The following is a 24,726-nucleotide window of genomic DNA, read 5'->3' as shown; positions in this document are numbered from 1 at the left end:
GTAAGTGTTGATTGCTGTGAAGAATATGACTAAGAATAAGTCTTAATTCATGTTAAGTCATAGTCAAAGACCACCATCATTACTTACTTGGTCATATTAAATATAACCTGTAGTTCTACGGAAGTAGAAATCAGGGACAACATGGAAGCCTCTGTAACTTTCTCAATCATCATTTTTCATGATTCATTCATGATCTTTCTTAATCATGCCATCAGCAGGATTAGTATTGTTTTGAAACATGTTACCTACTCAGATGATTAATCCAGTTGTCATCCACTGTTCAGTTACTATTGGGCAAAACATAACCCAAAACACAACCAAAACAAACTGCAAAAGCTACCAATGAGTTTGGGACCAAGTACTAAACTTTTGACTACTTTAATACACTATAGGTGAATTGGTCAGAATACGTATGACTTCTTCAAATGGGGGGACTAGATACATAAAGTGCTTTCATTCTGAAACGTGAAAAAGATACAGTTGAAGTCGGAAGTTTACATACACTTAGGCTGGAGTCATTAAAACAAGTTTTTCAACCACTCCACAAATTTCTTGTTAACAAACTATAGTTTTGGCAAGTCGGTTAGGACATCTACTTCATGCATGATACAAGTAACTTTTCCAAGAGTTGTTTACAGACAGATTATTTCACTTATAATTCACTGTATCACAATTCCAGTGGGTCAGAAGTTCACATACACTAAGTTGACTGTGCCTTTAAACAGCTTGGAATATTCCATAAAAGTATGTCATGGCTTTAGAAGCTTCTGATAGGCTAATTGACATAATTTGAGTCACTTGGAGGTGTACCTGTGGATGTACTTCAAGGCCTATCTTCAAACTCAGTGCCTCTTTGCTTGGCATCATGGGAAAATCTAAATAAATTAGCCAATACCTCAGAAAAATAATTGTAGACCTCCACAAGTCTGGTTCATCCTTGGGAACAATTTACAAATACCTGAAGGTACCACTTTCATCTGTACAAACAATAGTACGCAAGTATAAACACCATGGGATCACGCATCCGTCATATGGCTCAGGAAGGAGACGCATTCTGTCTCCTAGAGATGAAAGTACTTTGGTGTGAAAAGTGCAGATCAATCCCAGAACAACAGCAAAGGACCTTGTGAAGATGATGGAGGAAACAGGTACAAAAGTATCTATATCCACAGTAAAACGATTCCTATATCGATATAACCTGAAAGGCAGCTCAGGAAGAAGCCACTGCTCCAAAACCCCATAAAAAAGCCAGACTACGGTTTGCAACTGCACATGGTGACAAAGATCATACTTTTTGGAGAAATGTCCTCTGGTCTGATGAAACAAAAATAGAACTGTTTGGCCATAATGACTGTCGTTATGTTTGGAGGAAAAAGGGGGAGGCTTGCAAGCCGAAGAACACCATCCCAACCTTGAAGCACGGGGGTGGCAGCATCATGTTGTGGGGGTGCTTTGCTGCAGGAGGGACTGGTGCACTTCACAAAATAGATGGCTTCATGAGGGAGGAAAATTATGTGAATCTATTGAAGCAATATCTCAAGACATAAGTCAGGAAGTTAAAGCTTGGTCGCAAATGGGTCTTCCAAATGGACAATGACTCCAAGCATACTTCCAAAGTTGTAGCAAATGGCTTAAGGACAACAGAGTCAAGGCATTGGAGTGGCCATCACAAAGCCCTGACCTTATTCCTATCGAAGTTTAAGTTTGAATGTATTTGGCTCAGGTGTATGTAAACTTCTGACTTCAAAAGTATATTCGAAAATACCCTCAAATAAAAGATTACATTATAAAGATCACCTCATATGAAACATTTGAAATGTTAGCTTAAATATCAAATTAGATATGATGTGGACTGTATACTCAATGCAATTTAAATCTGATACCTCACTGTCTGTCTTTGACCGATTCTGCTTTATAAAATGGTCTGGTCAGTCTACTTTGACAATGTTTGTGTCTGTGTATGTGTGTGACATGTTCGTGTAAAATTAGAAATGTGTGTGTTCAGACTTCCTGAATGGATTTCTGAGGAAAGGCTGTGTGCTGATCAAGCTCTGTGACAATTTTTGCCTAAATTAAACTTTGCGAGTTAAAAATACATATTTGACCTTCTAAATCGGACCGGCAACGAGTACGGATAAATATTCAAGTGAAAGACGGCATCAAAGAGAAGATAATCCGCTATGTTCACCGTGTTTAAATTGCTCACAGAGCCCAACTCCACGAGGTGGTAGAGGCCAAAACAGTGATGGCGGAGGTTCATCTCTCATGGCATAGCTGAAGTTATTTAGACGAGAAACAGCCAACTCACTCGGCAAAATGCAAATCTCTATCGATGGCATGAAGGCTACTCTAGAGAAAAATGATAAACGGATGACCCACATTGAAAAGAAGAATGAGGAACATGTCGAAAAGTTAATAGAACAAGACCAGGCTATTAGCTACCTGATGGGCCAGGTAGAGGAGTTGCAAAAGAAGGGAGACTTGTTGGAAAGGTTTTCACGTCGTAATAATATTCACATCTTTGGGGTCGAAATCAATGCAGAAAGGGGGCAGAAAATGTCTACACTTGTGGAGAAAAGGCTGAGGGAGATCTTGGAAATTGCTACTGCTACACCTTTGGTCATAGAGAGGGCCCATAGAACCGCACCTGCAGCCCGGAGCAGGCCCGGAGCGAAGGACACACAGAGGCCCAGCGCTATCATCGTGCGCCTTCGCAACTTCAAAACGAAACAGGATATAATGCAGCTGTCGAGAACCAAGAGAGAACTGTTCTACAAAGACAAACGCATATCTATCTTCAATGACTGTTCTACAGAGCTTTTGCGGAAGAGAAAAGATTACGACGGTATCAAGTGAGAACTGTTCTACAAAGACAAACACATATCTATCTTCAATGACTGTTCTACAGAGCTGTTGCGGAAGAGAAAAGATTACGACGGTATCAAGTGAGAACTGGCAGCCAAAAACATCACATACTCTCTGATGTTCCCTGCGAAGCTGTTCGTCACCCTTGAGAGCAAGACCCACATCTTGGATTCTGTATTTGATGTCGAGTCCTTCCTGCGCTCCATTGGGATTACAGATATGAGGACAGGGTCCAGAAAAATATGCCGACTATGTGGTAAATTGTTTGGCCCAGAAGGAGTGAGCGACAGAAGGACACAAGGCCTAAGAAGTAGCCTAAATATACCGCGGAACACTGTCCAGTCCACATTGACTACTGAATCTTAAGGACTGGAAACTACCGCGATTTATGCTCATAATTGGGATCTTATTGCTGGACTAATTCATCAATCTTTGACCTACCTAGTTTATTGGGATGATAAGGTAATTATTTAATCTGGTGAAAAACAGAATAGCCTGTTTTCCTCATTCCCACTTTCTCTTTTAGTAGGGTATAGAGTAAAGATTATCAATGCTTTATGTTTTTTTTATGGCAATTACATATAGGCTACCCAAGTGTAGGTTATATTAGCATAAAATGTGCTGACTCTTTATTGATTATACAAGGCTTTTGGATTACGTTGAATTTCCAGCATTTAACCCTTACTGTTTAGGACAACCTGTTTAGAGGGAGAGACAGTTAGCCTGCCCGCATATGCTTATATTATTTATTTGATTTTTGCATTCTGTTTTCTTATAGCCTAATATTATTTGAGTTGGGAAAACATTTAATAGGCTATGTAGCTATATTTCATAGTTTATAACGGAGTGCAGGGAATGTCTCATCCATGCGGGTCTGTTTATGGGCTCCTCAACTTTTTTGTTTCTTTTTATTTATTTATTTTTGCATCCAGGCTACTCTTTAAATTGATAGGTCGCTGAAGTAAAATTGTCTAGTGATAAATATTAGGTCAGATATACTATAATATAGGCTGAAATATCACTTAGTTTCCACAATTGCCCGCTACTGGATCTTGTGAAGAACCCCGCCTTGTTTAAAGAACACCACACCACCAAGATCTACCACCCAGGAATGTGGCATTCTTAAGTGTTCTTCTTTTAATTTCACTGTTCCTGCTCCCTTTGTTCTAGTGGAGACACTTGTTTTTGTGTTGATGTTCTTGTTTCTCTGTGTGTTTTGTACAAACAAAAAACAAAGGAGCATTTCTGTCTGCAGTTATGGGTTCAAGGAAAAGGCCAATTCAAATCAAGGTCTGTAGTGTTTTATATTGACACTTTACGCTGACAATAAAGTTACTTAACATTTTGATTTATAACGCGAAGGGCTTAAACCATGTGATTAAACGGGGAAAAAATATTACACTGCTAACACAAATGGATCGTGACATTGCCCTCCTCCAGGAGACCCACTTATCAGACGAGGGGCACAAAAAGCTTAAAAAGGAATGGCTAGGTCAGACCTTTTCTCCTCTCACTCCTCCTCAAAGTAAATGGTGTTTGTATACTGGTTAATAAGAGGCTGTCTTTTACATTGAGAAATCAGGTAACTGATTCAGAGGGTCGGTTTGTTATTGTTCATGGCCTATTATTTGGCATAATTTTACTTTTGCTAATTTGTATGCACCAAATGATGATTCCCCACAATGTATTAATATATGTTTCTTAGAGATTGATAAGCATTCAAATATACATTATGTAGTTGGAGGTGACTTTAATTGCACATTATCTCCACATTTGGACAAGTCATGACCAAGTGGTCCCACATTAAAAATGTTGAGAGTAGTTCAATTTCACTGTGATGAACAAGGGCTTATTGATATTAGGAGAAAGTTCAAGTTAAACCTAACAACAAAAGATGATACTTTATTTTCAAATCCTCATGGCACTTACTCTAGGATAGACTTTTTTCTTATCACTCAGACCTTAAGCTCATCAGGTAGAAAACGGTATTATTAATAACATCACCATCTCAGATCATAGTCCGGTATCACTGAAACTAAAGTTAAAAGATCAACAACCTGATCCATACAGGTGGAGGCTAAATGCTTCTCTTCTTGGAGAAACTTATTTTCAAAGTGTTATTCAAGCTGAACTTACAATGTTTTTGGAATTGAACTCAACAGAAGGTATCAGCCAACCCTTTTATGGGAGAGTGCTAAAGCTTATCTTAGGGGTCTGATATCAGAAGGTATCAGCCAACCGTTTTATGGGAGAGTGCTAAAGCTTATCTTAGGGGTCTGATATCAGAAGGTATCAGCCAACCCCTTTATGGGAGAGTGCTAAAGCTTATCTTAGGGGTCTGATATCAGAAGGTATCAGCCGACCCCTTTATGGGAGAGTGCTAAAGCTTATCTTAGGGGTCTGATATCAGAAGGTATCAGCCGACCCCTTTATGGGAGAGTGCTAAAGCTTATCTTAGGGTCTGATATCAGAAGGTATCAGCCGACCCCTTTATGGGAGAGTGCTAAAGCTTATCTTAGGGTCTGATATCAGAAGGTATCAGCCGACCCCTTTATGGGAGAGTGCTAAAGCTTATCTTAGGGGTCTGATATCAGAAGGTATCAGCCGACCCCTTTATGGGAGAGTGCTAAAGCTTATCTTAGGGGTCTGATATCAGAAGGTATCAGCCGACCCCTTTATGGGAGAGTGCTAAAGCTTATCTTAGGGGTCTGATATCAGAAGGTATCAGCCAACCCTTTTATGGGAGAGTGCTAAAGCTTATCTTAGGGGTCTGATATCAGAAGGTATCAGCCAACCCCTTTATGGGAGAGTGCTAAAGCTTCTCTTAGGTGTCTGATATCAGAAGGTATCAGCCAACCCCTTTATGGGAGAGTGCTAAAGCTTCTCTTAGGGGTCTGATATCAGAAGGTATCAGCCAACCCCTTTATGGGAGAGTGCTAAAGCTTCTCTTAGGGGTCTGATATCAGAAGGTATCAGCCAACCCCTTTATGGGAGAGTGCTAAAGCTTCTCTTAGGGGTCTGATATCAGAAGGTATCAGCCAACCCCTTTATGGGAGAGTGCTAAAGCTTATCTTAGGGTCTGATATCAGAAGGTATCAGCCAACCCTTTATGGGAGAGTGCTAAAGCTTATCTTAGGGGTCTGATATCAGAAGGTATCAGCCAACCCCTTTATGGGAGAGTGCTAAAGCTTATCTTAGGGGTCTGATATCAGAAGGTATCAGCCAACCCCTTTATGGGAGAGTGGTAAAGCTTATCTTAGGGGTCTGATATCAGAAGGTATCAGCCAACCCCTTTATGGGAGAGTGCTAAAGCTTATCTTAGGGGTCTGATATCAGAAGGTATCAGCCAACCCCTTTATGGGAGAGTGCTAAAGCTTCTCTTAGGTGTCTGATATCAGAAGGTATCAGCCAACCCCTTTATGGGAGAGTGCTAAAGCTTATCTTAGGGGTCTGATATCAGAAGGTATCAGCCAACCCCTTTATGGGAGAGTGCTAAAGCTTCTCTTAGGGGTCTGATATCAGAAGGTATCAGCCAACCCCTTTATGGGAGAGTGCTAAAGCTTCTCTTAGGGGTCTGATATCAGAAGGTATCAGCCAACCCCTTTATGGGAGAGTGCTAAAGCTTCTCTTAGGGGTCTGATATCAGAAGGTATCAGCCAACCCCTTTATGGGAGAGTGCTAAAGCTTATCTTAGGGGTCTGATATCAGAAGGTATCAGCCAACCCCTTTATGGGAGAGTGCTAAAGCTTCTCTTAGGGGTCTGATATCAGAAGGTATCAGCCAACCCCTTTATGGGAGAGTGCTAAAGCTTCTCTTAGGGGTCTGATATCAGAAGGTATCAGCCAACCCCTTTATGGGAGAGTGCTAAAGCTTCTCTTAGGGGTCTGATATCAGAAGGTATCAGCCAACCCTTTATGGGAGAGTGCTAAAGCTTATCTTAGGGGTCTGATATCAGAAGGTATCAGCCAACCCCTTTATGGGAGAGTGCTAAAGCTTATCTTAGGGGTCTGATATCAGAAGGTATCAGCCAACCCCTTTATGGGAGAGTGCTAAAGCTTATCTTAGGGGTCTGATATCAGAAGGTATCAGCCAACCCTTTATGGGAGAGTGGTAAAGCTTATCTTAGGGGTCTGATATCAGAAGGTATCAGCCAACCCCTTTATGGGAGAGTGCTAAAGCTTATCTTAGGGGTCTGATATCAGAAGGTATCAGCCAACCCCTTTATGGGAGAGTGCTAAAGCTTCTCTTAGGTGTCTGATATCAGAAGGTATCAGCCAACCCCTTTATGGGAGAGTGCTAAAGCTTATCTTAGGGGTCTGATATCAGAAGGTATCAGCCAACCCCTTTATGGGAGAGTGCTAAAGCTTCTCTTAGGGGTCTGATATCAGAAGGTATCAGCCAACCCCTTTATGGGAGAGTGCTAAAGCTTCTCTTAGGGGTCTGATATCAGAAGGTATCAGCCAACCCCTTTATGGGAGAGTGCTAAAGCTTCTCTTAGGGGTCTGATATCAGAAGGTATCAGCCAACCCCTTTATGGGAGAGTGCTAAAGCTTATCTTAGGGGTCAAATCATAGCCTATTCATCGCTGCAAAAAAAGTATGCATACAAAACCAAGAGAAGATTGAGAGAGAAACCTCCCAATTAGAAGAAAGACATAAGAAACAAGGGGATCAGGACTCGAATTCAGTTGACTGCATCGAAAGGGGAGATTAATATGCTTCTTACTTATAAAGCGGAGGGTTCTATGCAATTTGCCCAAAATAAATACTATACTCAGGGAGACAAACCAGGGAAACTTCTTGCACTGCAACTTAAAAAGGATGCATCTGAATGATGTATTCCCAATATTAGAACTGTGCAGGGCAAAGTTACTTCTTGTCCCAAAGAAATAAATAAGACGTTTGCTGAGTACTACGAGACCCTATATAAGAAACCTAAAGATGTTTCCTCTCCGGAGGACTTTCCCACACATTTGAAGCTGCCAGAGCTATCGTGTGAAGATAATGAAATGATAGACGCCCCCATTACTGACTCAGAGATAGAAGCAGCCATCAGAAGCATGCAAAATGGGAAGTGTCTGGGTCCCGATGGGTTCCCCTGTGAGTTCTATTAAACATTCAGGAAAGAACTAATACCGCTGATCAGAGGGGTTCTTCATGAGGTTATAGATGGCAATAAATCTCCAGATACTTGATGTGAAGCAATCATCACCATGTTAAAGAAGCAAGGTAAAGACCCACTAGACTGCTTCCCATAAACCAGTAAGTTTACTAAATTGTGACTCTAAAATACTAAGATTTTAACAAAAATAATTTGAGGAGGTAGTTACAAAATTAATCAAACCGGGTTCATTATAGGACGTCACTCAACATCGAATATAAGATGTATTCTGAATATCATCAATTACTCTTAGATCCAACTCAAACAAACTGTTATACCATCTCAAGTATCAAGCACCCTCAAGTATCAAAGACAACTACAAATCTAAGTGGACTGACACAGGCGTGCGTTACTTGGGTGTTAATATTACATCAGACTATGGGAAACTATATGCTTTGAACTCCCCCCTGTGATGAGTAACATCACTGAAGATCTAGACCGTTGGATGCTGCTCTCTCTATCTCTAGCAGGTCGGGTTGCTTCAGTGAAAATGTATGCCTTTCCAAGACTGCTCTATCTGTTTTCAATGCTTCCTGTTAAAATCCCTGCTAAAACCTTTACTCGCCTAAATTCAGCAATAGGCACATTTTTATGGCAAAATAAAAAGGCTCGTATTAGTTATAAAAAACTACAGATGTTCAAAGAATCGTGTGGGCTTGGCCCTTCTAACCTGAAGTCATATTACTGGGCAGCGCAACTTAATCACATAGCATCATGGATTCAACAACCGAAGGATTTGTCATGGTTTGAAATTGAGAGTCAATATTGTGATATGCCTTTACATGGTATTTTCTTTATAGCAGACCCTATTTCTATTGACAGGATTAAGCAAAACCCTATTTCTCTTCCATTGAAGACATGGAGGGAGGTTCAACGCCAATATAAACTGAGTAATGACATTTCTAGACACGCGCCTATATTTCACAACCCAGCCTTTCTTCCTGCTACTATGTCCCAAGGATTTAGGGTTTGGGAAGAGGGCTTAATAGAGTCTCTCAACTATTCAAAGACTCAATTGTTTAATAATTTAAAGAAATCCAGGAGGAATTCATGATATCCCAAACCAATTTTTATAGGTACCTTCAAGTAAGGCAGTTCACTGTTACAAAAAATGACTGAGACGATTACGCCTATTGATGAGATGATTGAATCACTTTATCAAGGGGAAAACATTGGAACCATTTCAATTTATTATCACAATATCCTTAACATGCAAATATTATCTTTAGATAATCTTAGGAACTCGTGGCAGGTTGAATTACAGGTTCAGATATCAGAGGAGAGCTGGGGGAACATATGGAAATCACTATATAAAGCCACTACATGTAACCGAACAAGGGAGTATCAATTCAAAGTACTACATCGCTTTTCTATGAGCCCTGATAGACTTAATAAAATGAAAAAAGGAATATCCGCCACATGTTGGAGGCAGTGTGGACAAATAGGTACTTTATCACAGATATTTTGGCAATGTTTAAAAATCGAGTCGTTTTGGCCTGAAATTCTCCATGTTATTCAGGACATCACAGGTATTATTATTCAACCAGACCCATCTCCTTCCAGGTATTGTTCCTGTGGAGACACTCCAATCCTCTCCACTTTAATTGATAGATTATATTTTAGCAGCAGCAAGGAAATGTGTAACAAAATGCTGGAAAATGAACACCTTCAAAAGAGATGTGGTGAGGTCTATGTGGGGAACTTGCTGACATGGAGAGAATGACATCAACCTGTCAACATAGACAGCACGGGTATGAAGGTGTCTGGTCAGAGTCCCTGACATATCCTACGGGTCTTACTATGTCATTTATGGCCTTTTTCTTTGTTTCTGTTGTTTTTTGTGTGGATTAGTCCAAATTGTGTACTTATTCAGACTCTTGAAATATTTGCTCTATACAGCCAAAATGTACCCTTAACATGTGAATGTAACTACGCTCCTTAGTAAAGACAGCAAAGATACATTGTGTATGTATGGTACATGTTCTTTATGTGCTCTTTAATAAAAATTTATGTTAAAAAATAAATGTGTGTGTGTTCATACATGTGTGAATGGTATGTGATTAAGTGTGTTTTATATTACCATACACTATAACATATAATCATTCAACAAGTCTCAAATTATCTTAACTTGATACCTAGAAACATCTACGTTAAATTAATTTGTGAAATGTGAGTTAACATTCTAATGTGAATGATGATGATTTCTAATATTGTGTCTGATTTCATCCATCAGATGCCTGTGATCGCACACTGGACCCAAACACAGTAAACAGACTCCTCTCTCTGTCTGAGGAGAACAGAAAGGTGACACGTAGGAGAGAGGAGCAGCCGTATCCTGATCACCCAGAGAGATTTGAGTACCGTGGACAGGTGCGGTGTAGAGATGGTCTGACTGGGCGCTGTTACTGGGAGGTAGAGTGGAGTGGGAGAGGGACTAATATAGGAGTGACATATAAAGGAATCAGCAGGAGAGGAAGTGGTTATGACTGTATTATTGGATTCAATGACAAGTCCTGGAGTCTGGACTGCCATGACAACAGTTACGTAGCCTGGCACAATAATAACAACACTACCATAGACGTCCCCTCCTCTGGCTCCCACAGAGTAGGAGTGTATCTGGACTGGTCAGCCGGCACTCTGTCCTTCTACAGAGTCTCCTCTGACACACTGACCCACCTGTACACATTCCACACCAAATTCACTGAGCCCCTCTATCCAGGGTTTAATGTTTGGGGTGATGACTCCTCAGTGTCCCTGTGTCAGGAGGTCCCTGTGTCAAACACAACATGATGTTTCACTCTAATCATGTGTTTTATGTTTGATCACACACACACCAGTTTGGTCCAGTTTATTCCAGTAAATAATAACAATGGTAACTCTCTGTCTCTCTCTTTCCGTAACCCTGAGAGAAAGGTTCAGATGCAACACACACACACTGGACACACACACACACACACACACACACACACACACTGGACACACACACCCTGGACACACACACACACACACTGGACACACAAACATACACCCTGGACACACACACACACATCGGACACACACATTGGACATACACACACACACACACACACACACACACACACACACACACACACACACACACACACACACACACACACACACACACACACATACACTGGACACACACACACACACTGGACACATACACTGGACATACACACACACAGGACACACTCACACACACACACACACACTGGACACACACACACATACTGGACACACACTGGTCACACACACACACACACACACTGGACACACACACACACTGGACACACACACACAGACACACTGGACACACACACACACAGTGGACACACACTGGACACACTAGACACGTAAACACACTGGACCCACACATACCAGTTTGGGCCAGTTTATTCCTGTAAATACACTGAACAAAAATATAAAGGCAACATGTAAAGTGTTAGTCCCATGTTTCATGAGCTGAAATAAAAGTTCCCAAGAATGTTCCATACGCACATAAAGCTTATAAGTTTTACATTCCTGTTAGTGAGCATTTCTCCTTGGCCAAGATAATCCATCCACCCGACAGCTGTGACATTTCAAGAAGCTGCTTATTTCAACGGTACACCTTGTGCTGGGGACAATAAAAGGCAGTTTTGTGCAGTTTTGTCACAAACCCCAATGCCAGAGATGTCTCAAGTTTTAAGGGAGCGTCCAATTGGCATTCTGACAGCAGGAATGTCCAACAGAGCTGTTGCTAGAGAATTTAATGTTCATTTCTCTAAGCCGCCTTGAACGTTGTTTTAGAGAATTTGGCAGTACTTCCATGTGGTCTGCGGCCTAAAAACCGCAGACCACGTGTATGGTGTCATGAAGGCGAGTGATTTACTGATGACAATGTTGTGAACAGAGTGCCCCATGGTGGTGTGAGGTTATGGTAGTGTCCGGCATAAGCTACGGAAAATGAACACAAGTGCATTTTATCGATGGCAATTTGAATGCACAGAGATACCGTGGTGAGATCCAATTGTCGTGCCATTCATCCACCGCTATCACCTCATGTTTCAGAATGATAATGCATGGCCAGATGTCGCAAGGATCTGTACACAATTCCTGGAAGATGGAAAAAAAACAGTTCTTCCATGGCCTGAGTACTCACCGGACATGTCACCCATTGAGCACGTTTGTGATGCTCTGGATGGACGTGTACGACAGTGTGTTCCAATTCCCGCCAATATCCAGCAACTTCACACAGCCATTGTAGAGGAGTAGGACAACATTCCACAGGCCAACATCAACAGCCTGATCAACTCTATGTGAAGATGTGTCACGCTGCATGAAGCACATGGTGGTCACTCAAGATACTGACTGGTTTTCTGATCCACGCTCCTACTTTCTTAATAAAATATCTGACCAACAGATGCATATCTGTATTTCCAGTCATGTGAAATCCATAGATTAAGGTCTAATTCATTCATTTTCTTAGATGAACTGTAACTCCGTAAAATTTGAGAAATTGTTGCCTGTTGCGTTTATATTTTAGTTCAGTATAATAAAAAAGAGCAGTTCTAAATGTTTTATGTTTGACATATTACCTCAACTAACCGGTGCCCCCGCACATTTTTATTAAAATTTTTTATTTAACCTTTTTTTAACCAGGTAGGCCAGTTGAGTTCTCATTTACAACTGCGACCTGGCCAAGATAAAGCAAAGCAGTGCGACAAAAACAACAAACAAGAGTTACACATGGAATTAACAAGCATACAGTCTATAACACAATAGAAAAATCTGTATACAGTGTGTGCAAATGAAGTAAGGAGGTAAGGCAATAAATAGGCCATAGTGGCAAAGTAATTACAATTTAGCAATTAACACTGGAGTTTGCAGATGAGGATGTGCAATTATAAATACTGGTGTGCAGAAAAACAAATATGGCGATGGGGTAGGTTGTTAGATGGATGGGCTATTTCAAATCAAATCAATTTTATTTATATAGCCCTTCTTACATCAGCTGATATCTCAAAGTGCTGTACAGAAACCCAGCCTAAAGCCAGCAAGCAATGCAGGTGTAGAAGCACAGTGGCTAGGAAAAACTCCCTAGAAAGGCCAAAACCTAGGAAGAAACATAGAGAGGAACCAGGTTATGAGGGGTTATAACAGAACATGGCCAAGATGTTCAAATGTTCATAAATGACCAGCATGGTCAAATAATAATAATCACAGTAGTTGTCGAGGGTGCAACAGGTCAGCACCTCAGGAGTAAATGTCAGTTGGCTTTTCATAGCCGATCATTGAGAGTATCTCTACCGCTCCTGCTGTCTCTAGAGAGTTGAAAACAGCAGGTCTGGGACAGGTAGCACGTCTGGTGAACAGGTCAGGGTTTCATAGCTGCAGGCAGAACAGTTGAAACTGGAGCAGCAGCACGGCCAGGTGGACTGGGGATCATCATGCCAGGTAGTCCTGAGGCATGGTCCTAGGGCTCAGGTCCCCCGAGAGAGAAAAAAAGAAAGAAAGATAGAAAGAAAGAAAGAATTAGAGAGAGCATACTTCAATTCACACAGGACACCGGATAAGACAGGAGAAATACTCCAGATATAACAGACTGACCCTAGCCCCCTATTTACAGATAGATTGTGTACAGCTGCAGCGATCGGTAAGCTGCTCTGACAGCTGATGCTTAAAGTTAGTGAGGGAGATATAAGTCTCCAACTTCAGTGATTTTTGCAATTCATTCCAGTCATTGGCAGCAGAGAACTGGAAGGAAAGGCAGCCAAAATAGGTGTTGGTTTTGGGGATGACCATTGAAATATACCTGCTGGAGCGCATTCTACGTTCCTATGGTGACCAGTGAGCTGAGATAAGGCGGAGCTTTACCCAGCAAAGACTTATAGATGACCTGGAGCCATCGGGTTTGGCAACGAATATGTAGCGAGGGCCAGCCAACGAGAGCATACAGGTCGCAGTGGTGGGTAGTATATGGGGCTTTGGTGACAAAATTGATGCCACTGTGATAGACAGCATCTAATTTGCTGAGTAGAGTGTTGGAGGCTATTTTGTAAATTACATTGCCTAAGTCAAGGAACGATAGGATAGTCAGTTTTACGAGGGTATGTTTGGCAGCATGAGTGAAGGAGGCTTTGTTGTGAAATAGTAAGCCGATTCTAGAATTAATTTTGGATTGGAGATGCTTAATATGAGTCTGGAAGGAGAGTTTGCAGTCTTGCCAGACACCTAGGTATTTATAGTTGTCCACATATTCTAAATCAGAACCGTTGTCGTGGAATTATCAGAATATGTTGGTAACATTTGTAAGATGTTTAATATTCATCAAATGTGTGTAAATTACTTCTCATAAGAATGTATTTTGTTGTACTATAGTGGTGGCCATTGGCAGTTATCTGTTCTATGTCAGGACTAAGTTGCATGGGCCACATGAGAGGGGAGAGGTCAAAGTGTCATCATGTGTAAACATATCTTATACTCCCTAACTTTCCCAGTGGGGAAAGGAGGGGTTGCAGTGTCTGGAATCATTCTATGCTCCCTCTTATTGTTGTTTCTATCGTAATCTATAGCCTCACCTCCTATCCGTGAGTTTGTCCAGGAGTTTGTGTTTAGAGTGGGTTGTATATAAATGACAATTTGATATATGCCTGTTGATATGGAGGATTTGGTTTATGGTTCTGGGGTTTGGGGAAGGAGACAAAGCTGAACGATGAATTATGTCTATGCTGTCTGACTATGGGTGTCTTTGCTATTAAAGGAACTCAGTTGCATTGTAAGGGGACTCTCAGAAAATTCACTGGGGAGACACTGAATTTATCTGAGAGTCACGGGATTGTGATAAGAGCTCATATAATTAAAGATGGACTTTTATAACTAACTCTGACGTGTGTGTGTGGTTTGCTCCCATGATTTGGTAAATAGAGGAAATTTCCACGACACCGTCCAGAGTAGGGATGCTGGACGGGCGGGCAGGTGCGAGCAGCAATAGGTTGAAGAGCATGCATTTAGTTTTACCAGCATTTAAGAGCAGTTGGAGGCCACCGAAGGAGTGTTGTATGGCATTGAAGCTCGTTTTGAGGTTTGTTAACACCGTGTCCAAAGAAGGGCCAGATGTATACAGAATGGTGTCGGCTGCATAGAGGTAGATCAAAGAATCACCCACAACAAGAGCAGCATCATTGATATATACAGTGGGGCAAAAAAGTATTTAGTCAGCCACCAATTGTGCAAGTTCTCCCACTTAAAAAGATGAGAGAGGCCTGTAATTTTCATCATAGGTACACTTCAACTATGACAGACAAAATGAGAAGAAAAAAATCCAGAAAATCACATTGTAGGATTTTTTATTTATTTATTTACAAATTATGAATGTGGTGATTGACAGAGTCGAAAGCCTTGGCCAGGTCGATGAAGATGACTGCACAGTACTGTCTTTTATCGATGGCAGTTATGATATCGTTTAGGACCTTGAGCATGACTGAGGTGCATCTGTGAACAGCTCGGAAACCGGATTGCTTAGCGGCGAAGGTACGGTGGGATTTGAAATGGTCGGTGATCTGTTTGTTCACTTGGCTTTCGAAGACTTTAGAAAGGCAGGGTAGGATGGATATAGATCTATAACAGTTTGGGTCTAGAGTGTCTCCCCATTTGAAGAGTGGGATGCCCGCTGCCGCTTTCCAATCTTTAGGAATCTCAGACGATACGAAAGAGAGGTTGAACAGACTAGTAATAGGGGTTGCAACAATGGCGGCGGATAATTTTAGGAAGAGAGAGTCTAGATTGTCTAGCCCAGCTGATTTGTAGGGATCCATATTTTGCAGCTCTCTCAGAATATCAGCTGTCTGGATTTGGGTGAAGGAGAAGCGGCGGGGGGTGGGGGCTTGAGCCAGTTGCTGCGGGGGGGACAGAGCTGTTAGCTGGGTTTGGGGTAGCCAGATGGAAATAATGGCCAGCCATAGAGAAATGCTTGTTGAAATTCTCAATTATCGTGGATTTTTCAGTGGTGACCGTGTTTCCTATCCTCAGTGCAGTGGGCAGCTGGGAGGGGGAGCTCTTATTCTCCATGGACTTTACAGTGTCCCAAAACTTCTTGGAATTAGTGCTGCAGGATGCAAATTTCTGTTTGAAAAAGCTAGCCTTTGCTTTCCTAACTGACTGTGTATATTGGTTCCTGACTTCACAGAAAAGTTGCATATCGCAAGGACTATTCGATGCTAGTGCAGTACGCCACAGGTTGGTTTTGTGCTGGTCAAGGGCAGTCAAGTCTGGAGTGAACCAAGGGCTATATCTGTTCTTAGTTCTACATTTTTTGAAAGGGCCATGCTTATTTAAGCACTTTTAAAGAACAACCAGACATCCTCTACTGACTGAATGAGGTCAATATCCTTCCAGGATACCCGGGCCAGGTTTATTAGAAAGACCTGCTAAGTGTTTTAGGGAGCGTTGGACAGTGATGAGTGGTGGTCGTTTTTGGTGGCCTTCCTAGGCCAGGATTCAGACACGCGCTAGGACATCAGGGTTGGTGGAATGTGCTAAAGCAGTGAATAAAACAAACTTAGGGAGGAGGCTTCTGATGTTAACATGCATGAACCCAAGGCTTTTACGGTTACAGAAGTCAACAAATGAGAGCACCTGGGGGGTGGGAGTGGAGCTAGGCACTGCAGGACCTGGATTAACCTCTACATCACCAGAGGAACAGAGGAGAAGTAGGATAAGGGTACGGCTAAAGGCTATACGAACTGGACATCTAGCACGTTTGGAACAGAGAGTAAAAGGAGCAGGTTTCTGGGCACGATAGCATAGATTCAAGGCATAGTGTACAGACAAAGGTAAGGTAGGATGTGAGTACATTGGAGGTAGACCTAGGCATTGAGTAATGATGAGGGAGATATAGTCTCTAGAGACATCAAGAAGTCAGAAGGAGTAGGATGAGGGTACGTCTAAAAGCTAAAAGAACTGGTCATCTAGTGCGTTGGGAACAGAGAATAAAAGGAGCAGATTGAGGGCATAATGTACAGACAAGGGTATGGTAGGGTGCGAGTACAGTGGAGGTAAACCTAGGCATTGAGTGACAATGAGAGAGGTTGCCAGTTAAGCTAGGTACGGTCTCCGATTGTGTGGGGGGTGGGGCAAAGGAGCAACCTAAGGCAAGTTGAGATAGACTAGGGGCTCCGTAGTAAAATTAAACCATGAGAGCTACCCTAAACAACAGTAGACAAGGCATATTGACATTAGAGAGAGGCATAAAGCAATCACAGGTGTTGATTGGGAGAGCTAAAACAACAACGGGTAAATGGCGATGAATGGGCAGAGAGGGTCAGTTAGCTACGCACAGGGCCTGAGTTCGAGGCTTGGGCCGACAGATAACAAAATGAAGTACCAGGTACCCCCCTGTGTATAGTCTCGCTATTGTTATTTTACTGCTGCTCTTTAATTACTTGTTACTTTTTTTCTTATTCTTATCCGTATTGTTGCATTGTTGGTTAGGGGCTCGTAAGTAAGCATTTCACTGTAAAGTCGACACCTCCATCAGGTCTGACCCATGATCAGAATGTATCTCTGTGTCTAATTACAGCTCTGACATTTCTACCTGTCCTGATCTAGTGTTTCACGGCTGACCTCCTCACACCGTCTCACTGCTTTTAGCTTCCACCTCTACTTCACTGTGTTATAATGGACCTTAAGCTTGCTATGTCACCTCTGTAACCAGTTCTCAAACATAGTAACCTTTCTGACCCTATCCCATGGTCCTACCTTTTATATCTTAACAATTAAATTCATCCATGAGTATTGTTTAGTGTCCATTTACTAATTTACTTATGTATTTGTTGTATATTGGGGTTGTGCTGCAGAGCATCATGGGGGTTTGTATGTGTTGAGATGATCACGTTCCAGATAAATGGTTGAACTGATTCCTGTCTCCTGTCTGATCATTATTGAATTGTTATACAGACGTGGTTATGAAACCCACCAGACATAACAACAGACTGGTGATGAGTCTGAATCTACAGGAACTATTCTGTAATGAAACCCACCAGACATAACAACAGATTGGTGATGAGTCTGAATCTACAGGAACTATTCTGTAATGAAACCCACCAGACATAACAACAGACTGGTGATGAGTCTGAATCTACAGGAACTATTCTGTAATGAAACCCACCAGACATAACAACAGACTGGTGATGAGTCTGAATCTACAGGAACTATTCTGTAATGAAACCCACCAGACATAACAACAGACTGGTAATGAGTCTGAATCTACAGGAACTATTCTGTAATGAAACCCACCAGACATAACAACAGACTGGTAATGAGTCTGAATCTACAGGAACTATTCTGTAATGAAACCCACCAGACATAACAACAGATTGGTGATGAGTCTGAATCTACAGGAACTAGTCTGTAATGAAACCCACCAGACATAACAACAGATTGGTGATGAGTCTGAATCTACAGGAACTATTCTGTAATGAAACCCACCAGACATAACAACAGATTGGTGATGAGTCTGAATCTACAGGAACTATTCTGTAATGAAACCCACCAGACATAACAACAGATTGGTGATGAGTCTGAATCTACAGGAACTAGTCTGTAATGAAACCCACCAGACATGACAACAGATTGGTGATGAGTCTGAATCTACAGGAACTATTCTGTAATGAAACCCACCAGACATAACAACAGATTGGTGATGAGTCTGAATCTACAGGAACTAGTCTGTAATGAAACCCACCAGACATAACAACAGACTGGTGATGAGTCTGAATCTACAGGAACTATTCTGTAATGAAACCCACCAGACATAACAACAGATTGGTGATGAGTCTGAATCTACAGGAACTAGTCTGTAATGAAACCCACCAGACATAACAACAGACTGGTGATGAGTCTGAATCTACAGGAACTATTCTGTTATGAAACCCACCAGACATAACAACAGACTGGTGATGAGTCTGAATCTACAGGAACTATTCTGTAATGAAACCCACCAGACATAACAACAGACTGGTAATGAGTCTGAATCTACAGGAACTATTCGGTCTGGAAGATGTCGCTTTTTACAAATGTTTAAAACCGTTATTTTCTGTGGTGCAGTATAGGCTAATGTTAGCGCAGTATATTGCTAGCAGAGGCAAGTGCATAGTCGAGCTAGCTAAGAAAGAGAGAGTTTTTTATTTTATTTCACCTTTATTTAACCAGGTAGGCTAGTTGAGAACAAGAAAAACCTGGCCAAGATAAAGCATAGCAGTGTGAACAGACAACACAGAGTTACACATGGAGTAAACAATTAACAAGTCAATAACACAGTAGAAAAAAAGGGAGTCTATATACATTGTGTGCAAAAGGCATGAGGAGGTAGGTGAATAATTACAATTTTGCAGATTAACACTGGAGTGATAAATGATCAGATGGTCATGTACAGGTAGAGATATTGGTGTGCAAAAGAGCAGAAAAGTAAATAAATAAAAACAGTATGGGGATGAGGTAGGTAAAAATGGGTGGGCTATTTACCGATAGACTATGTACAGCTGCAGCGATCGGTTAGCTGCTCAGATAGCAGATGTTTGAAGTTGGTGAGGGAGATAAAAGTCTTCAACTTCAGCGATTTTTGCAATTCGTTCCAGTCACAGGCAGCAGAGAACTGGAACGAAAGGCGGCCAAATGAGGTGTTGGCTTTAGGGATGATCAGTGAGATACACCTGCTGGAGCGCGTGCTACGGGTGGGTGTTGCCATCGTGACCATTAACATCGTCAGGGACGGCAGAAAAGGACCTGAGACGTTGGAGCAGGAAAACAATGTGATTGAAAAGGTAGGAATATACATTGGTTAAAGGAAAGGACATTTATTCAACTGTGAAGACGAACTTTAGAATTAAAAACTGCTAAATTAGCAAATTTAGGAGGAAACTTCAATGAGTGAAGTGATTGAAGATCACGTTACAGGAAACTATTTGTTGTGCATACATTTTTTGTGACATTTAATTTACTAGGCAGCCTGCTCATTATTGTTATTTTATAGTTATTTTTTACTTTAATTCATTTGGTAAAAAATGTCTTAACTCTTTCTTGAACTGCACTGTTGGTTAATGGCTTGTAAGTAAGCATTTCACGGTAAGGTCTACTCTTATTGTATTCGGCGCATGAGACAAATAAAGTTTAGGAAACAGAATTTGAGAAAGCAGGGAGATGGGAAAACATGCTGGTAAGACAAGACGGACTGGCAACAGACAAACAGAACACAGGTATAAATACATTGGGGAGAATGAGGAAGATGAGCGACACCTGGAGGGGGGTGGAGAAAAGCACAAAGACAGGTGAAACAGATCCGGGTGTGACAATTTTATTTAAAGATGGTGATCTAGATGTTCAAATGACAATATTTACAAAATAATCTAAATTGATATTTACAAACTCCACAACTAACAGGTCAATGAAAAGACAATACTTTGGAGAAAGCAAACCTGTCTATTCCATTAGACTCATTGTAGAATTACGTTGTAGAATAATAGTGAAGACATCAAAACTATGAAATAACACATGGAATCATGTAGTATCAAAAAAGTGTTGCACAAATCAAAATATATTTTATATTTGAGATTCTTCAAAGTAGCCGCCCTTTGCCTTGATGACAGGTTTGCAAACTCTTGGCCTTCTCTCAACCAGCTTAATGAGGTAGTCACCTGGAATGCATTTCAATTAACAGGTGTGCTTTGCCTTCTTTCCTTCTTAATGTGTTTGAGCCAATCAGTTGTGTTGTGACCAGGAAGGGGTGGTATACAGAAGATAGCCCTATTTGTTAAAAGATCAAGCCCATATTATGTCAAGAACAGCTCAAATAAGCAAAGAGAAATGACAGTCCATCATTATTTTAAGACATGAAGGTCAGTCAATCTGGAACATTTCAAGAACTTTGAAAGTTTCTTCAAGTGGAGTCGCAAAAAAGCGCTATGCTTTGCTGGTGACACTGTCAGGGATTTATTTAGAATTCAAGGCACACGTAACTAGCATGGCTACCACAGCATTCTGCAGCGATACGCCATCTCATCTGGTTTGGGCTTAGTGGGACAATCATTTGTTTTTCAGCAGGACAATGACCCAACACACCTCCAGGTTGTGCAAGGGCTATTTGACCAAGAAGGAGAATGATGGAGTTCTGAATCAGATGACCTGGCCTCCACAATCACCCGACCTCATCACAAATTGAGATGGTTTGGGATGAGTTGGACTGCAGAGTGAAGGGAAAGCAGCCAGCAAGTGCTCAGCATATGTGGGAACTCTTTCAAAACTGTTGGAAAAGCATTCCTTGTGAAGCTGGTTGAGAGAATGCCAAGAGTGTGCAAAGCTTTCACCAAGAGAAAGGGTGGCTATTTGTTTAACACTTTTTTGATTACTACATGGTTCCATATGTGTTATTTCATAGTTTTATGTCTTCACTATTATTCTACAAAGTAGAAAATAGTAAAAATAAATAAAAACCCTTGAATGAGTAGGTGTGTCCAAACTTTTGACTGGTACTGTAAGTATATCATATGATTGAGTGTAGTCTGGCCCAGGAGTGGGAAGGTGAACGGAAAGGCTCTGGAGCAACGAACCGCCCTTGCGGTCTCTGCTTGGCCGGTTCCCCTCTTTCCACTGGGATTCTCTGCCTCTAACCCTATTACAGGGGCTGAGTCACTGGCTTACTGGGGCTCTCTCATACCGTCCCTGGGAGGGGTGCATCACCTGAGTGGGTTGAGTCACTGATGTGATCATCCTGTCTGGGTTGGTGCCCCCGCCTTGGGTTGTGCCGTGGCGGAGATCTTTGTGGGCTTTACTCAGACTTGTCTCAGGATGGTAAGTTGGTGGTTGAAGATATCCCTCTAGTGGTGTGGGGGCTGTGCTTTGGCAAAGTGGGTGGGGTTATATCCTTCCTGTTTGGCCCTGTCTGGGGGTGTCCTCGGATGGGGCCACAGTGTCTCCTGACCCCTCCTGTCTCAGCCTCCAGTATTTATGCTGCAGTAGTTTATGTGTCGGGGGGCTAGGGTCAGTTTGTTATATCTGGAGTATTTCTCCTGTCCTATTCGGTGTCCTGTGTGAATTTAAGTGTGCTCTCTCTAATTCTCTCTTTCTCTCTTTCTTTCTCTCTCTCGGAGGACCTGAGCCCTAGGACCGTGCCCCAGGACTACCTGACATGATGACTCCTTGCTGTCCCCAGTCCACCTGACTGTGCTGCTGCTCCAGTTTCAACTGTTCTGCCTTATTATTATTCGACCATGCTGGTCATTTATGAACATTTGAACATCTTGGTCATGTTCTGTTATAATCTCTACCCGGCACAGCCAGAAGAGGACTGGCCACCCACATAGCCTGGTTCCTCTCTAGGTTTCTTCCTAGGTTTTGGCCTTTCTAGGGAGTTTTTCCTAGCCACCGTGCTTTTACACCTGCATTGTTTGCTGTTTGGGGTTTTAGGCTGGGTTTCTGTACAGCACTTTGAGATATCAGCTGATGTACGAAGGGCTATATAAATACATTTAATTTGATTTGATTTGATTTGATTCTGATCGTGGTGCAGACCTGACCTGAGACACCCAAACAGAAGATGCCATAGAAAAGTCCTGGCCAGTAGGTTATGTGGGATTTCCTTTCATCAAAATCCAGAACACTGACATGAGGCATCTGTCAATATAAAGTTACTTTAGAGCTTTAGTGAAAGGATGAAATGACTTAGTGTTACTATCATTTAGTGAAAGGGTGGAATGACTTAGTGTTACTACCATTTAGTGAAAGGATGGAATAACTTAGTGTTACTACCATTTAGAGAAAGGATGGAATAACTTATTGTTACTATCATTTAGTGAAAGGATGGAATGACTTATTGTTACTATCATTTAGTGAAAGGATGGAATGACTTAGTGTTACTACCATTTAGAGAAAGGATGACTTAGTGCTTACTAACATCATATCAGTAAAGAGAGTCACACACAGCGAATAAATTATGAGCTATAAAAAAATAACGTGCTGACTAACGGCGAATAAACTATAGACTTTAAAAATAAAGAGAGTCACACACTCCATATATAAACTCCCAGTCATTTATTGGGTAAATCACCAACGTTTCGGCAAGGTACAGTGTTAGATGACTGCGAGTTTATATATGGAGTGTGCAACTGTTTATTTTAAAAGTTTATTCGCCGTTAGTCAGCACCTCCACACAAAATCTTTTTTTATATTCTATTAACATCATATCAAACATAAAACATTTAGAACTGCTCTTTTTTGTTATACTGAACTAAAATATAAACGCAACAATTTCTAAGATTTTACTGAGTTACAGTTCATATGAGGAACCCAGTCAATTGAAATAAATTCATTAGGCTCTAATCTATGGATCTCACATGATTGGGAATATTAAATTATCTAGCAACAGCTCTGTTGGACATTCCTGCAGTCAGCATGCATATTGCATGCTCCCTCAAAACTTGAAACACGTCTTGCATTGTGTTATGTGACAAAACTGCACATTTTTTATTGTCCCCAGCACAAGGTGTACCTTTGTAATAATCATGCAGTTTAATCAGCTTCTTGAAATGTCACACCTTTCAGGTGGATGGATTATCTTGGCAAAGGAGAAATGCTCACTAACAGGGATGTAAAATTTATAAGCTTTCTGTGCGTATGGAACGTATTTAAACGTCATATTCTGATCAAACATAAAACACATGATTAGAGTGAAACATCATGTTGTGTTTGACACAGGGACCACCTGACACAGGGACACTGAGGAGTCATCACAAACACTAAACCCTGGATAGAGGGGCTCAGTGAATGTGGTGTGGAATGTGTAACGGTGGGTCAGTGTGTCAGAGGAGACTCTGTAGAAGGACAGAGTGCCGGCTGGCCAGTCCAGATACACTCCTACTCTGTGGGATCTGGAGGAGGGGACGTATTTGGTAGTGAGATTATTATTGTGCCTGGCTGTGTAACTATTGTCAGAGCAGAACAGACTCCAGGATTTGTCATTCTGTCCAATCCCACAGTCATTAACCCTTCCTCTCCTGCTGATTCCTTTATATGTCACTCCTATATCAGCCCATCTCCCACTCCTCTCTACCTCCCAGTAACAGCGCCCAGTCAGACTCTCTCTACACAGCACCTGTTCATCATCCTCAAATCTCTCTGGGTGATCAGGATACGGCTGCTCCTCTCTCGTACATGTCACCTTTCTGTTCTCCTCAGACAGAGAGAGGAGTCTGTGTGCTGTGTTTGGGTCCAGTGTGAGATCACAGGCATCTGATGGATGAAATCAGACACAATATTAGAAATCATCATCATTCACATTAGAATGTTAACTCACTTTTCACTAATTAATTTCATGTAGATAATTCTAGGTATCAAAAGGAGAAGTTAAGGTAACTTGAGACTTGTAGAAAGAGGAGGGAGGGAAGCGCTACTAAGGTACACAATAGTACATTTTGGTAGATAGAAGGTGCTCTTTGGTAAAAGGGGTAAATTGGTCATCAAAAAGAAAGGAGAACCTCTTCATATAATTGATGAAAAATGTAACTTGAGAGACTTGTTGAATGATCATATGTTATCCTGTATGGTAATATAAAACACACTTATTCCATTAATTACACACAAACACCTGTACGCGTCATGAACACACACAAACATTTGTAATGTAACACGAACACGACACACACATTGTCA

At 41.5% G+C, this 24,726-nt stretch overlaps 1 protein-coding gene and 1 long non-coding RNA gene across 5 annotated transcripts in view; both read right to left on the bottom strand.

Moving 5' to 3' along the window:
* Positions 1 to 12,644: 12,644 nt before the first annotated feature.
* Positions 12,645 to 15,920, bottom strand: LOC135564743 (uncharacterized). Its single transcript, XR_010461255.1, has 2 exons — positions 13,281 to 15,920; positions 12,645 to 13,141 (listed from the first exon to the last, which is right to left on the bottom strand). It is a non-coding gene; the product is annotated as an uncharacterized LOC135564743 (long non-coding RNA).
* Positions 15,921 to 15,956: 36 nt separating this feature from the next.
* LOC135564737 (NACHT, LRR and PYD domains-containing protein 12-like) overlaps positions 15,957 to 24,726 on the bottom strand; it is a 33,002-nt gene continuing 24,232 nt past the window's right edge. For 3 of the 4 annotated variants that reach the window (XM_065010713.1, XM_065010711.1, XM_065010712.1), the window contains exon 15: positions 20,362 to 24,306. In XM_065010713.1, the coding sequence (XP_064866785.1) occupies positions 23,753 to 24,306 (554 nt within the window). In that variant the 3' untranslated portion in view covers positions 20,362 to 23,752. Of the gene's footprint in view, positions 19,810 to 20,361; positions 24,307 to 24,726 lie in introns of those variants that run through there. The other variant, XM_065010714.1, reaches the window with a different exon arrangement.

This window comes from Oncorhynchus nerka, linkage group LG26 (genome assembly GCF_034236695.1).
Source record: "Oncorhynchus nerka isolate Pitt River linkage group LG26, Oner_Uvic_2.0, whole genome shotgun sequence".
NCBI classification, from domain to species: Eukaryota; Metazoa; Chordata; class Actinopteri; order Salmoniformes; family Salmonidae; genus Oncorhynchus; species Oncorhynchus nerka.
Note: the sequence above shows the minus strand (reverse complement) of the source record. Positions and strands in the feature narration are given on the sequence as shown.